The sequence below is a fragment of the Mustela lutreola genome, chromosome 5 (assembly GCF_030435805.1).
Source record: "Mustela lutreola isolate mMusLut2 chromosome 5, mMusLut2.pri, whole genome shotgun sequence".
Taxonomy (NCBI): domain Eukaryota; kingdom Metazoa; phylum Chordata; class Mammalia; order Carnivora; family Mustelidae; genus Mustela; species Mustela lutreola.
The window spans coordinates 60,587,901-60,600,826 of record NC_081294.1 but is presented as its reverse complement, the minus strand read 5'-3'; the positions used below and the strand labels follow the sequence as shown (position 1 = coordinate 60,600,826).

Genomic DNA, 12,926 nt, shown 5'->3' with positions numbered 1-12,926 from the left:
TTAACCTTCTGTGAATCAGTTAATAATCAATTACAGAAAAACTGTTCATATAAAAGTAGTATTTCTATATACACCAAAAATGTCATTGGTTCATATATCCTTGGTGTTTTAAAAAGAAACCAAGGCGGAAAAAATAAACAACCAGAAATCTTAGTATATAAGCAACAGTACATTCCCTCTGAATACTTATTAGTTACTGATAGATAACTATTAAGAATAAATTTATGAAGAGTAGTTCTTAAGCCTCTAATCTAAAATATGATATGGTCAAAACTATACTATTAATGCCATTAATACTTCCATTTATTAACAGCAAACAGCAAACAAAGCTGAAGTCTGATACCCAAATGACTATTAACACCATGGGCTAGAGTTGCTACAGCACTCCTTTTGCTATTTGGAAAAAGAAAATAAACCATTTTCTTTGCTAATGCTTAAACATAGTTAAAAAAAATCAGTGAGCTCAGAATTGATTATCTGATACTTCCTAAGCTCCATCAAACAATTTAGACTATATTTAAAGCCACATTTACTTATAGAAACATGAAACATAACAGAAGTGATTACAGAAAGTAGTTACTGGAATCTGTAACTGTGGAAGCCAAGAAAAACAAGGCTGTACCCACCTCCAGTCTAGCCCTGACATAAGTACAGCTATCTTGGCAAAGCAGAGGCTGGCACCTTGCACCCCCTCTCCACCCGCTCCCCCCCCCTTGGTAGTATGTGTGACATTCCTCGGCCACCCCTGGCTGCCCTGGGGGAAAAGCAAATAGTTAACTTGCAGAGATCACAATCCTGCAAGACAGGAGTCTCCCTTGGTTTTCCAATGTCCTAGAGATTTACAACCAAGAAGCTATCTTAACAACAGCACAATTTCCAGAGGCAAATAACTCAGTTTCTTAAGCCCTAATGTCGCCCTCCCCAACATAAAACTGAAGGAGGCTGAGGCAGAAGGAAATGTAAATAAAGTTAAATTTCTTCTAAACCTAAATCTCACTAACAAGGACACTTGATAGGAGAAATGTGAAACTTTATCTCTAAACCTCCAAGATAGTGTCAGCGATCATTCCCAAGCATATGACCCACTGATATACATCTAAAGGGTCTCACAAGAAGATTTTTGTTATTGGTAATGAATAATTTTTCCCCAGACAACAGCTAGCCCCTCAAGGTCCTGGAAACCTCGCTTCCAAAATTCCTTAGAGACTTACATCATCCATAACCCCTTTGGTCCTCACCCACTGCCAAGTTCACCCCTACTCTGCCTTTAAAAACTCTGACTGTAATCTGGCTCAGGGTCTAAGTCCCTACTCCGTTGCATCGGGTATACTTGGGCCCAAGCTTAAGCTTGTCAAATAAACCCTCATGTGATTGCTTCGGTGCTTGGCTCGTCGGTGGTCTCTCGGACATGAAAACTCGGGCATAACATAACCAATAGGTAAGATTCAAATTAGCGTTTCCAGCATTCTTCCTTTCTTTTAAACCAAACTTCAGTGTGTTTCTCTTATAATATTTCCCTCAATATATAAAAACTTTTCCTTAATACAAATTAATAATAGCATATAGTATTGCAACTGTAATTTATGAAGTACTCTTCACATATTATTTCACTTCTTAAAATAGCCTGTGAAAAATATATTATCCTCTTCTAACATATGAAAATTAAAGTTTACAGGCACACTATCTTAGGCCAACCTCTCATTACTACCATATAATAACACAAACAGAAGAAACTCTTATGGAGCACTTGTACATACCAGGCCCTGAGCTAGTAGTTTATCTAAATATTACTAAGATCCTGGAAGGTGTCATTCTCACTTAACAGAGTGTAAATCTGTATGTTTAAAGACATTTAGCAGTTTGTCCAAAGCAGTAAGCAACAGAGCTAAAGTACAAATCCAGGTCTTATTTCAGTTATCTTCAAGGCCTACCCTGCTTATTTTATTTTACTTGTTTTATTCACCGATATCCAGTTTTTTTTGAGAAGAGGGACTGTGCGTCTATGGTCTAATGTATACCCATGTCTCTACAATATAGATAAAGGATATTGTACTTCTTGCTGAGTATATACTGAATATCCTCCAGGAACAGTAGAAACAATAGGCTTGGCTTTGAAAAAAACAAGATTGCATATAATCCTCTTTTAGGAAACCTCAAATTTAGATATTTTTTCTTAAAAAATACATCTTGTTATTGACATTACATGAATTTGCCTGGTTCACATTTAATAATGATAGTGTCTGATTTTCACCATGCACTGTAGATATATCTCCCTGCTGCCTGGTCAGAAGTACTTACCAAGTGCTTCTTCAAACTGTAAACGCCATAAAATTAGACCAAGTAAAATGTGTCCACAAAAGCCATATTTTTTTTACCATACAAAATCAAAATCAGACTTTAGACCTTGAAGCTTTTTTCAAAAGCACTTGGTTATATACAAGATAAGCCTAGAACATCTTGTCCAAAAAGGAAGAAAATATTCAAAGACTGGTGAGTAAATGTCAAATGGACATGGAAGCCAGCTTAAAAGGGTTCCTACTGGCCAAATCTGGCAAAATGAGAGCATGAAAGTATGTTAGTAACAAATTATAACCTACTAAATACAATTGGAAGCCAGGAATGCATATTGATATAAATAAGTGAATAAATTGGATGTCTGATGAGGAATGGGTATTTTGTCTTAAGTAGTTATTATTTACAAGGGAGAAAAAAATAAATCTGTAATTAGAGGAGGAGACCATTTTCATCAAGTAACCAAAGTAAACATCATTAGTAATATAACAAATCAAATCATGCGCTTCCTGACTGGAGAAAATGAGAAGATCACGGTATCATTTCTGTGATACTCCTAACCAGTATGCATAATCCGAATCTAATAATAAAGAAACATCAGATAATCCCAAATTGAGGGACATTTCACAAAACTGGCCTGTAATTTTCACAAATGTTAAGGTCATGAAAATTGAGAGAAAGATTGAGGAATTTTTCCAGACTGATGGAGACTAATAGAACATGTCCAATAACTGAAATGCACAATTCTATACTGGTTCCTTTGTGGGACAAATGGATACGGGTACATAGCCACAGGGGAGAAACTGTTATGCGCATGGTGTAGAGGAGTCAGAGAGTGAGGTCTGTGATAACGAAAGGGATCACTTTAAATTTAAGATAAGCACCCGATAAAACTAGAAATATTCTCTAATTCCTGACTGCACACAAGTTGGAAACAGTCGTTTTGGCTGATTTTTTTATGTACAGAACTATACTGACATTCTAAAGGGAGCTGGTAAGTAGTCCTGGGTATGCAAGCTCTTCATATTCACACACACACACAAACACACAAACGCAGACTACTGCATGACAAGAGTTTTAAAATATAAACACTACCTCTACTCCCCTTTATTTTAACATTATCCCACAGAGAACCTAACTTCTGCTTTTGTTCTGTTTAGAACCATGCTAAGTACAAAAGTGAGCAGAAACAGGTGACAATGTGCTCAGCTGCTGAGCTCATAAAGGCACTGTTGGGGGGAAGCACGGCTTCTGGAAACTCCGTGTACAGGGTGGAAATTCATGCCAGCAAGTGGCCAAGTGCCAACTGGCCTATTCTTTGAGGAGTCGGACTGTGTACCCATTGTTGAGAATCCATTCACCAAACTGCTTGTCTTTTATTTGTAAGCAAATAAAGGTTTGTTTCTTTTCATATCATTTCTTTCTTATGGTTAGTGTATTACTATATAGAGAGGATAAAAGGACAATTCACCAATGGTCACGGAGCAAGGACCATGTCTAATTCCCTCTTCCTTGCAGTACCTTACACTATTTCTGTTACTTTCAATAAGTGTTCTTATACCCAATTATCCCACCAATAAAATACACAAAAAACTTGATTGAATTCAGAGTTTTATGCTACACAAACATTTTATATGAAAGAATCAGCATTACTTAGCAAACTTCACGTCACTATTAGATGGAAGGCTTACCAGGTTCATTTCCTGAGTCAACTCGGAGAGGATTATTACTCCTATTATGCAGTGCTCCACAGTACCCTATGGAGAAAACAACCAAGTGTACCCTAAGTAGAGACATATTATTGGTTCTTAATGTGTAAACAAATAATCAAATACTGAAACATCACATTTTCCAAATAATATATCTACTAAAATATGTAAAAAAAATTTATGATGTTTACAAAAATAATTTTGAGTTCATTTTTTGAAGGGTAAATTTAGGTACACACAGAGCTGAGTGAGGAAAAAAGCTCACCTACCCTAGAAATGCTAAATACTCTAAAAAATGTTTATAGCACGTAGGACTTATATTAAACTAAACCTTAAAATACAAGAGTTTAATAGTTTTCATGAGACTCTGTAAGATTGAACAAAAATTGCTCTTTAGTTCTATAAATTTGCTTGAAGGCTACTGAGATAGCTGCACTCAATAAATAATAAATAGCTTAGGAACTAATCTAAATCTCTCAATCTAATATCACATAAGATCACTTAGGCCTTTTTAATATTATTTAATAGCACATGTGTATGCATTTATTACGATATCTAAAATGAAGGCATCTAAAGTATCCAATGCACTGGGGTAATTAATACATAACTATCAATATGGTATACAGTTTCATAGCCTTCAAAACGTTTTTAATTTAATCAGCTCCCAATTTAATCTCAAAAACTTCCTTCAGGGGCGCCTGGGTGGCTCAGTGGGTTAAGCCACTGCCTTCGGCTCAGGTCATGATCTCAGGGTCCTGGGATCGAGTTCCGCATCGGGCTCTCTGCTCAGCAGGGAGCCTGCTTCCTCCTCTCTCTCTCTCTGCCTGCTTCTCTGCCCTACTTGTAATCTCTCTGTCAAATAAATAAATAAAATCTTTAAAAAAAAAAAAAAAAAAAACTTCCTTCAAATCAAAATTCAGGTTTTACATGCACTTTCACTAACAAATTACCCTACTACAAAATCACATTGTAAGTATAAAAACTAAAAAAGTAACATCCAGGGATGCTTGGGTGGCTGAGTCAGTTGAATGTCCGACTCCTGATTTCAGCTCAAGTCATGAGCTCAAGGTTGTAAGATGAAGCCCAGCACACAGTCTGCCTGAGATTACCTTTCTCCCTCTCTCTTTCTGCCCCTCCCTACACATGCTCTCTCTTTCTCTTACACAAATAAATAAATAAATCTTTAAAAAAAAATCAATTATAGTATAATCATAAAAAAGAAATAATACAGATTACAAGTTTTTAAGTCTTTTTTTTTTTTTTAAGATTTCATTTATTTATTTCAGAGAGAGAGAGGGAGCACACGAGTACACACGCAGGGGGAGCAGCAGGCAGTGGGAGAGGGAGAAGCAGGCTTCCTGCTGAGCAGAGAGCCCGAAGAAAGGGCTCAACCCCAGGACCCTGGGATCATGACCTGAACTGAAGGCAGACACTTAACTGACTAAGCCACCCAAGACCCCACAAGTTTTTCAGGTCTGAATTTTATAGTTGGTCATTCCTTCTATTTATTATCTTAGGATAAAAAAATAAACAAAGGACACATCCTATAATTTTTGCATTTTATTTCTTTATGGCCCTTCACAACAATCTCAACTGTTGGAATTAGGCTACACATTTCCAGTTACTGAAGCATCAGCCCTCTGAGTAAGCACACCAGGTCAATGCTCCTCGAAGTGAGGCTCCCTGATGGCCTGCTGGTCATCTGCAAACTCAATGCTAGTCTCAGAGTGGCTTGGGACTCATTCGTGATGGATGAGATAAGAGTATGTACAAGATTATAAGCCTGCTAAGTCCCTACTAAGTACACTGCTTAGTTTAGCTGGCATTTTTTTCATAGCAAGTCTTCCTCAGTGAAGGAAGCACCACGCTGATTTACATTCTGCTCCTTATTTCACTGTGAATCAGTAATGTGGCTAGCACTGCCATAGATGACAGGAGGCTCTCCTGGGTATGTATTGTAGAAAAGAAGCCCATCAATGTTTGTAGTGTGGCAGCAGTAAGATTGCAATAACAGAAAAAAGAAGATGTACAAAACTTCAGGCCATTAAAGATTTAGCAAATTTAAAATAATTTTTAGTACAAAATTCATAGAAGCTATTAATACCCAAAGGAACCATGGGGTACTCTATTTGAGTACTTAAACATTAAAGTGGGGTTTTTTTCTCTTTTGTCTAGAAATTTATTAGACATAATTAATCTATGACAGTAGAAGATCTGGACAAAGTAAAATTAGTTGCTCAGACTTTTTACTTGCCCTGACCTAGCAGCTTTCGATCACTTAAAATTCCCCAAGTATTTTCTCAAATCCCGTTACCTTGATTAAACACTTTAAAAATAAGAGCGCCAAGGACCTGAGTCTGCTTTTTAAGAATCTCATTCACATTTATGGGAAACCTATTTAGCGCACGTTTCTTTTCTCATTTCCATTCAGGTAAGTGAAATGCCTTTCTCATGACTCAAAGTTAGGTTAAGTCATACCCAGAAAACAAGTGCTTCCTTTTGTGATACTTTGTTAAACTTTGAAGACCATACATTTTGTTTCTTCTGTTTTTCTAAAATTGACAAGAACACACTAAAGCTCAACTTAAGTTCAACTTACCAGCCACTGGAAAGAGAGCTTGAGAAATGTTAACCAACAAGAATGACTTCCTTCCATTCAGTTTTCAACCTTAATTTTATTTTTCAAAAACTCTTAAGTCTGTTCTTGCCTACACTATGATTCTTAAGCTCTGTTTGATCTTAAGAAACGACAAGAGAGGGCGCCTGGGTGGCTCAGTGGGTTAAACCCTCTTGCCTTCCACTCAGGTTATGATTCTGGGATCGTAGGATCCAGCCCGGCATAGGGCTCTCTGCTTGGCGGGAAGCCTGCTTCCTCCTCTCTCTCTCTCTGCCTGCCTCTCTGCCTGCTTGTGATCTCTTGTCTGTCAAATAAATAAATAAGATCTTTAAAAGAAACAAACAAACAAACAAACAAACAAACGACAAGAGAAGGCTGCTATTTTGTTAGCCAAAACTGCAAGTACAACTCTGGAGTGAGGAAGTCATTTGTCACTGAACAAACCACCCCACTGCTCCAGGGCTGCTCACCTCAGGGCTAAAAAAACAAAACATGGATTCCTGTGAAGTTTTAGATGATCAAATATTTGTTAACCAGGGTTTTAACAATATGAATAAAAGGAAAGCATCGTAGTCTAGTGTTGCATACTCTGAAGTTTCTAGAATTGCACTACATGGTAGAGTTACATCTTACACAGGGATTTACTGCATAAGAAATAAAATCTCAGAAAATCCAAATTGCCTCTAATTGCCAATAAACCAATACTGAGCCATCTCTCAATCCAAACTGCCAGTTTTCCCTCAAGAACTGTAACGATCACTGCTTCTGCAGCAGAGCTCCAGCTGAAGTGCCTTTCTTGCAATTAGGGGTGTTTGTATGAAAAAATATGTATCTTTAAATAACCGAATCACACTGAGCAAGGCAGGATGGTCATCCTAAGAGGCATGCAGAGACTGGAAATAGCAGATTTAAGTTTGCCACACCATACCTCAGGACACAGACTACTCTGTGGAATGGCAAGCAGAATCACTAGCACAGTGTATATGACTGTCCTCTTGCTTATTTTTCTTTTTTCTTATTTTTTGCAGTTAAAATACCTGAATTTGTGCAGGTTAAATGTGCATATGCTAAAACTTGAATCATTTAAGTCAAAAATATCCTTAAGAAACTAGCATAGTCAATCCGGTCTAATGCAAAAGTTAAATATATGAATCCTTTAAGTTAGAAAACTTGCTGAAATGCTTGCTTTATGTTTTACTAGGTCAATCTGCAAACGTATGTAATTCACTTAACTTTCGTAAGCCTCAGTTTTCTCATTTGCAAGTGAGATCCTCTTGAAAGAGATGTGATGAGCATTGCATCACATCATCGAAAAATATTAGATCCGTTTTGTATGTATGTAGTACATAGACATGCATGTTAGAAAGGACAGAACACGTATTTTTGAAATTTTCTAATTTTTGTGTATTTTCTAACATTTTAATGTTCATTCTTCTTGTCTGAAACTTCTGTAATGCCATGATGCTCATTCACTGGCAATAAAAAATAAAGGGCCCAGAGGATAAACAGTAAATTGTAATTAATATGGTACTGGTAGTCCCAGAAGAAACCATACTTAAGAAAAGTTTTCTAAACCAAAAAAAAAAAAAAACAAAAAACAAAAAAAACAACTAGTGATGTTCTAATAATGTGATAATGCCTTCTTACCTGAAGGAACTTCTTCACATCAGCAATAATTTCTCTGAAGATAAACTGGTCTTTCTGAACCTCAAACCATCCCAGTTTAGTGATTTTAGCAATGACTTGAATTAGAGCTTGGATAACAAAGGGCGCCAGCTTGGGCTGTGATGCCACATAATTAAGAATGTAGTTTCCTGTAAGAAAATATTCTGTGATCATTTGAACTTTTCCGTAACATAATGTGAATCTTGTGAAGAAAAACAGCTGACACATTCTTTGACAAAAAGCTAATCCTTTTCTCCAAGATATATACTTACTTAAATAGTAATTTCTGCTACAAGGCTTACTGTGGAAAAGGAAATTTGCTCCAATTCAATTTAAATATTAGGGGATAATTTGAGTGTAATGAGAATGTCACTTTTGTTTTTGCATGATTTCATGTAGAAAAAACTGCCAGGTGAATACAAAACTGCTATCAGGCCAACTGAAGCAAACCATATACAAAATGCAGCCACCTCAAACATCTACTAGCTGTCTCAGTTCACCTCACGCGTTGCCCGCCTCACACAACCTTATCTGGTTTTACACTTTTCCATCCTATTTCAGATAATCTTCCTTCACTAATTCATTATGATTCACAAACTGCAACCCTCTGAGGTCCACATCCAAAAACAAAATTCAGATATTCAAGATAAAATGCTTATTTATTCTACTATTTAAGTATTTCTTAACCATTTAATATGTGTAAAACTCTACTAAACCTTCTATTAGATTTCTTTTTCTAATGTGTCACTGATGAAGTTGAGTTTTATTTCCATGTCCTATTTCTCTCCTGAACCCTGTGATTTTACTGCATAACAATGCATAGCACAGTCACTTTTATGGATGCATATGTCTTACCATAGCAACACTGACTGTATGCTATAACTTGTTTAAGTGGCACAAAAAATACAAGTAGTATAGTATGGTAAAATAAGTATATAAGTTATGGAAAGTACAAATAGAATAGTAAATTAAAACTTGGAACAAAGCTGATATACCAGAATCATTAAAAGTGGGTAGCAAAGTTAGCTATGAGTTTCCTAGTGGATCAAATAATTGAGGTCAGGTAACAAACATGCCAGAAGTCTAACAGAAAAATGAAGAGAAAAAATTTTTAAAAAGGAAAGGATTCCATTTCTACTTTGACCCCAAAGGCCAGTATGCCATTAGGTAAAAGAGTGAAGAAAAGGTAAATACCTCAATATTTAACTAAAAATAGCTTTAACAGAAACAGCTGCAGTGAGAGTCTTACATTTAAAAAAAATTCTCAAGACTATCATATTTCAACCTTAATTTTTATTAACATCAAGATTATATAGTTATATAAATAAATCTTTTTACAAAAAAAAAAAAAGATTTATTTATTTGAGAGACAGAGAGTGAGGAGGACAGGGAGTGTGGGCAGGGTAAGGGGCAGAGGGGGAAGGAGACACCCTGCTGGCCATGTGGGCCTCAATCCCAGGACCCTGGGATCATTACCTGAGCCAAAGGCAGATGCTCAACAAACAGAGCCATCCAAATGTCCAAAATTAAATTTTCTTTAAAAAGCATACATTTTTCGGGCACCTGGGTGGCTCAGTGGGTTAAGCCGCTGCCTTCGGCTCAGGTCATGATCTCAGGGTCCTGGGATCGAGTCCCGCATCGGGCTCTCTGCTCAGCAGGGAGCCTGCTTCCTCCTCTCTCTCTCTGCCTACTTGTAATCTCTCTCTGTCAAATAAATAAATAAAATCTTTAAAAAAAAAAAAAAAAAAAAAAGCATACATTTTTCTAGAATTAAGATGGATGTTTAAAAAAAGGTTTCTCCTATGCAGTAATAGGGATATCCTAAGCTTCATAACTTATAATGTTTTATTTCAATAATGAAGCTTAAGAAGAAGAACTGCTTCTAGAATATAAAAGAAAATCTTGTTTATTTACCTCAATTATTTTTACTATCTTGAAAATTTTTAACTTGGAGGGGATATGGGAATCTGCATCGGGGTAATGATAACCACTAAGAGGGTAATCTCAAGATAATCAACAAAATGTGAGATCAACCAAGTTTGACATTTAAGCTAGGTCCCAATACACAGACCTTCCCAGACTACCCAAGACACTGGCTAACAAGTTTGTCATCTAAGGCAGAAAAAAAATTAATACACGACACTTTTGTTATTTTAGCTGAATACCTTACATAAAATACTCTCATGTTATGCTTTTTTACAGGACTTCTAATATTTTTCCAGTTTAGTAAATGTCCATGATAATGATCAAGTAAAACAATATGCATCTCATCATCACCAGTCAAGATAACAGAGAAAAGCCTTATCAAGAAGAAAATGAAATGCTCAAGAAGACACACAGGAAAATGAAATAAAACAGCTGAAAAAGTCCCACAGAGAAGTTAACAGAAAGTTGGAAAGCTATGCACTAGAGGCTCTTCGGGTGTGGAACCCTATGTAACAATAACATTTAGCATTTATGATGCAAGTTAGAAGTGCTTCCCAGCAAATTCCTTATGTGGCTCTCATAGCAATGTGAAGATATTGCTATTATACTATTATTACTATTAACCTGTTTCTTAGGTGAAAGATATGAAAGTGAAAGAGGTGAAATAACTTGTCACATTGGCCAAATTTGGACTAAGTCAGGTTGTTTCAAGTTTTTGTTTATTGCTTCCAAATACTGGCCAAACCATAAGTCTTATTAGTAATGAGTAACTCAAAACTTGCAGATGTCTTTGGTAATTTACCGTCATTAGACTGATGTTTTTGGTATTATACATTATGGGAATTTAATATTCAATAGTTTTTGACTAATTGATTTTTTTTTTTATTTTACTTACTTATTTTGACAGAGAGAGATCACAAGTAAGCAGAGAGAGACAGAGGGAGAGGAGGAAGCAGGCTCCTCGCTGAGCAGAGAGCCAAATGCAGGGCTCAATCCCAGGACCCTGAGACCATGACCTGAGCTGAAGGCAGAAGCTTTAACCCACTGAGCCACCCAGGTGCCCCTGACTGACTGGTTTTAGGTTAAAAAAAAAAAAAAAGCCACAAAATCTATCAGAAAACACGCAACAAGAATATAAAAGAAAAGGGGAAAGATTCAATCTCTACTTTGTTCCCTAAGGCTAATTAATATGTTATTTGAGAAAAAAGTAAAGAGAAGGTAAATAACCTCAATACTTCAAGAATTCTTTGATGGAAAGAACTCCAAATTCCAAGAACACAAAAATATGAGGTATAAACTATGCCTGGAGTTTGCTTATGAAATATTTGGAGAGGGAGAATAGATGGGACAAAAGAAATGATCGTAAGAAGATCAAGATAAGACTTATGAGGAGAAGATGTGGAGAACCTGGAACCTCCATGCATTGCTGGTGAGAATGCACAGTGGTACAGGCACCTTGGAACACAGTGTAGTGGTTTCTTTATGCTTTTTTAAAAAGCATAAATTTATTTATGACCCAGCAATTCCACTCTCAGGTATCTACTGAAAAGAAATGAAAACCTATGTCCACACAAAGACTTATTAGGTCAGTATTCACAATAACATTATTCATTGTGGCTAAAAAGCAGAAATAACCCAAATGTCCATCAAGTAGTGAATGGTAACAAAATGTCATCTATCTATACTAAGGAATATTACTCTACAATAAAAAGGAACAAAATACTGACATATGCTATAACACGGATAAATCTCAAAAACATTTTGCTGAGTGAAAAAAGTCAGACACAAAAAGCTACATATGGGTATGATTGTATTTATATGAAATATTCACTAAAGGTGAATCTATAAGGGCAGAAAGCATCCAGTGGTTGGGGTTATGGTAGCAGAACTAACATAGTAAGCATAAGGGATGTTCTGGGGGTGACAGAAATGTGCCAACATTGAATTGTGATGATGTTCACACAACACTGTAAATTTACTAAAAATCATTAATTGTACACTTAAAACAAGTCAACTTTATGATATATGAATTACACCTCCATAAAGCTCTTTGAAGGGAAGGAAGGAGGACCAATCCATATAGGTAATTAAACTTAAGCTATACTTTCATTTGAATAGAAGACCAGAGAAACAACATTAAATAAGGCACCAAGGCAGAAATAACAGGGCATAAGGGGAAGACCTTCCAGCACAACTACTAGACTAGTACCAATGAGCATACACAGTTACAAGAATGGCCCATCAATTACAAGCTCATAAAGGGACTTGAATACTAAGCTGAGGAAATACTATTTAACTGATGAGCAAGTAAGCCATTGTTAATTATACTAATAAAGACAGAAAACAGTGCAGTGAATACTAACTGGCAGTAGAGTTAATGTTGGAAAATAATGGGGCTATGTAGTCTCAGGCCTTCCCACGAAAAACTGAGGATTTTAAGGTGATGTGAAGGCAAGGCGACTGTTGAAGCAATTACTCATATCTTCCACTTTAGCTGACATGTGAATTATTCCACTGACACAGTCAGACATGTCATGACAAACATTCTAATCTACTTGCAGAAATAAGAGTAGTAAGTTAAACCAATGAAACTCATAAGAACACATCATTTGTTGCTTGAAATTGTGTTCTAAGTTTCTACTTTTCTCGTTTTTCCAAATTTCCTTTAATGAGTATTCCTCTTTAAGTATTTATTTTAAAACAAATAAGTCAAATGG

The 12,926-nt window shown here is 36.2% G+C and overlaps 1 protein-coding gene across 7 annotated transcripts in view; it reads right to left on the bottom strand.

Moving 5' to 3' along the window:
- Positions 1-12,926, bottom strand: part of RANBP17 (RAN binding protein 17) — a 315,477-nt gene that overhangs the window by 286,399 nt on the left and 16,152 nt on the right. For all 7 annotated transcript variants that reach the window (XR_009353860.1, XM_059174293.1, XM_059174291.1 and 4 more), the window contains 2 exons: positions 8,266-8,432; positions 3,984-4,049 (listed from right to left, as the gene is read on the bottom strand). Coding sequence is in view for 6 of the 7 variants with exons in the window: in XM_059174293.1 (XP_059030276.1) it covers positions 3,984-4,049; positions 8,266-8,432 (233 nt within the window). In the remaining variant the exon portion in view is untranslated. The remainder of the gene's footprint in view (positions 1-3,983; positions 4,050-8,265; positions 8,433-12,926) is intronic.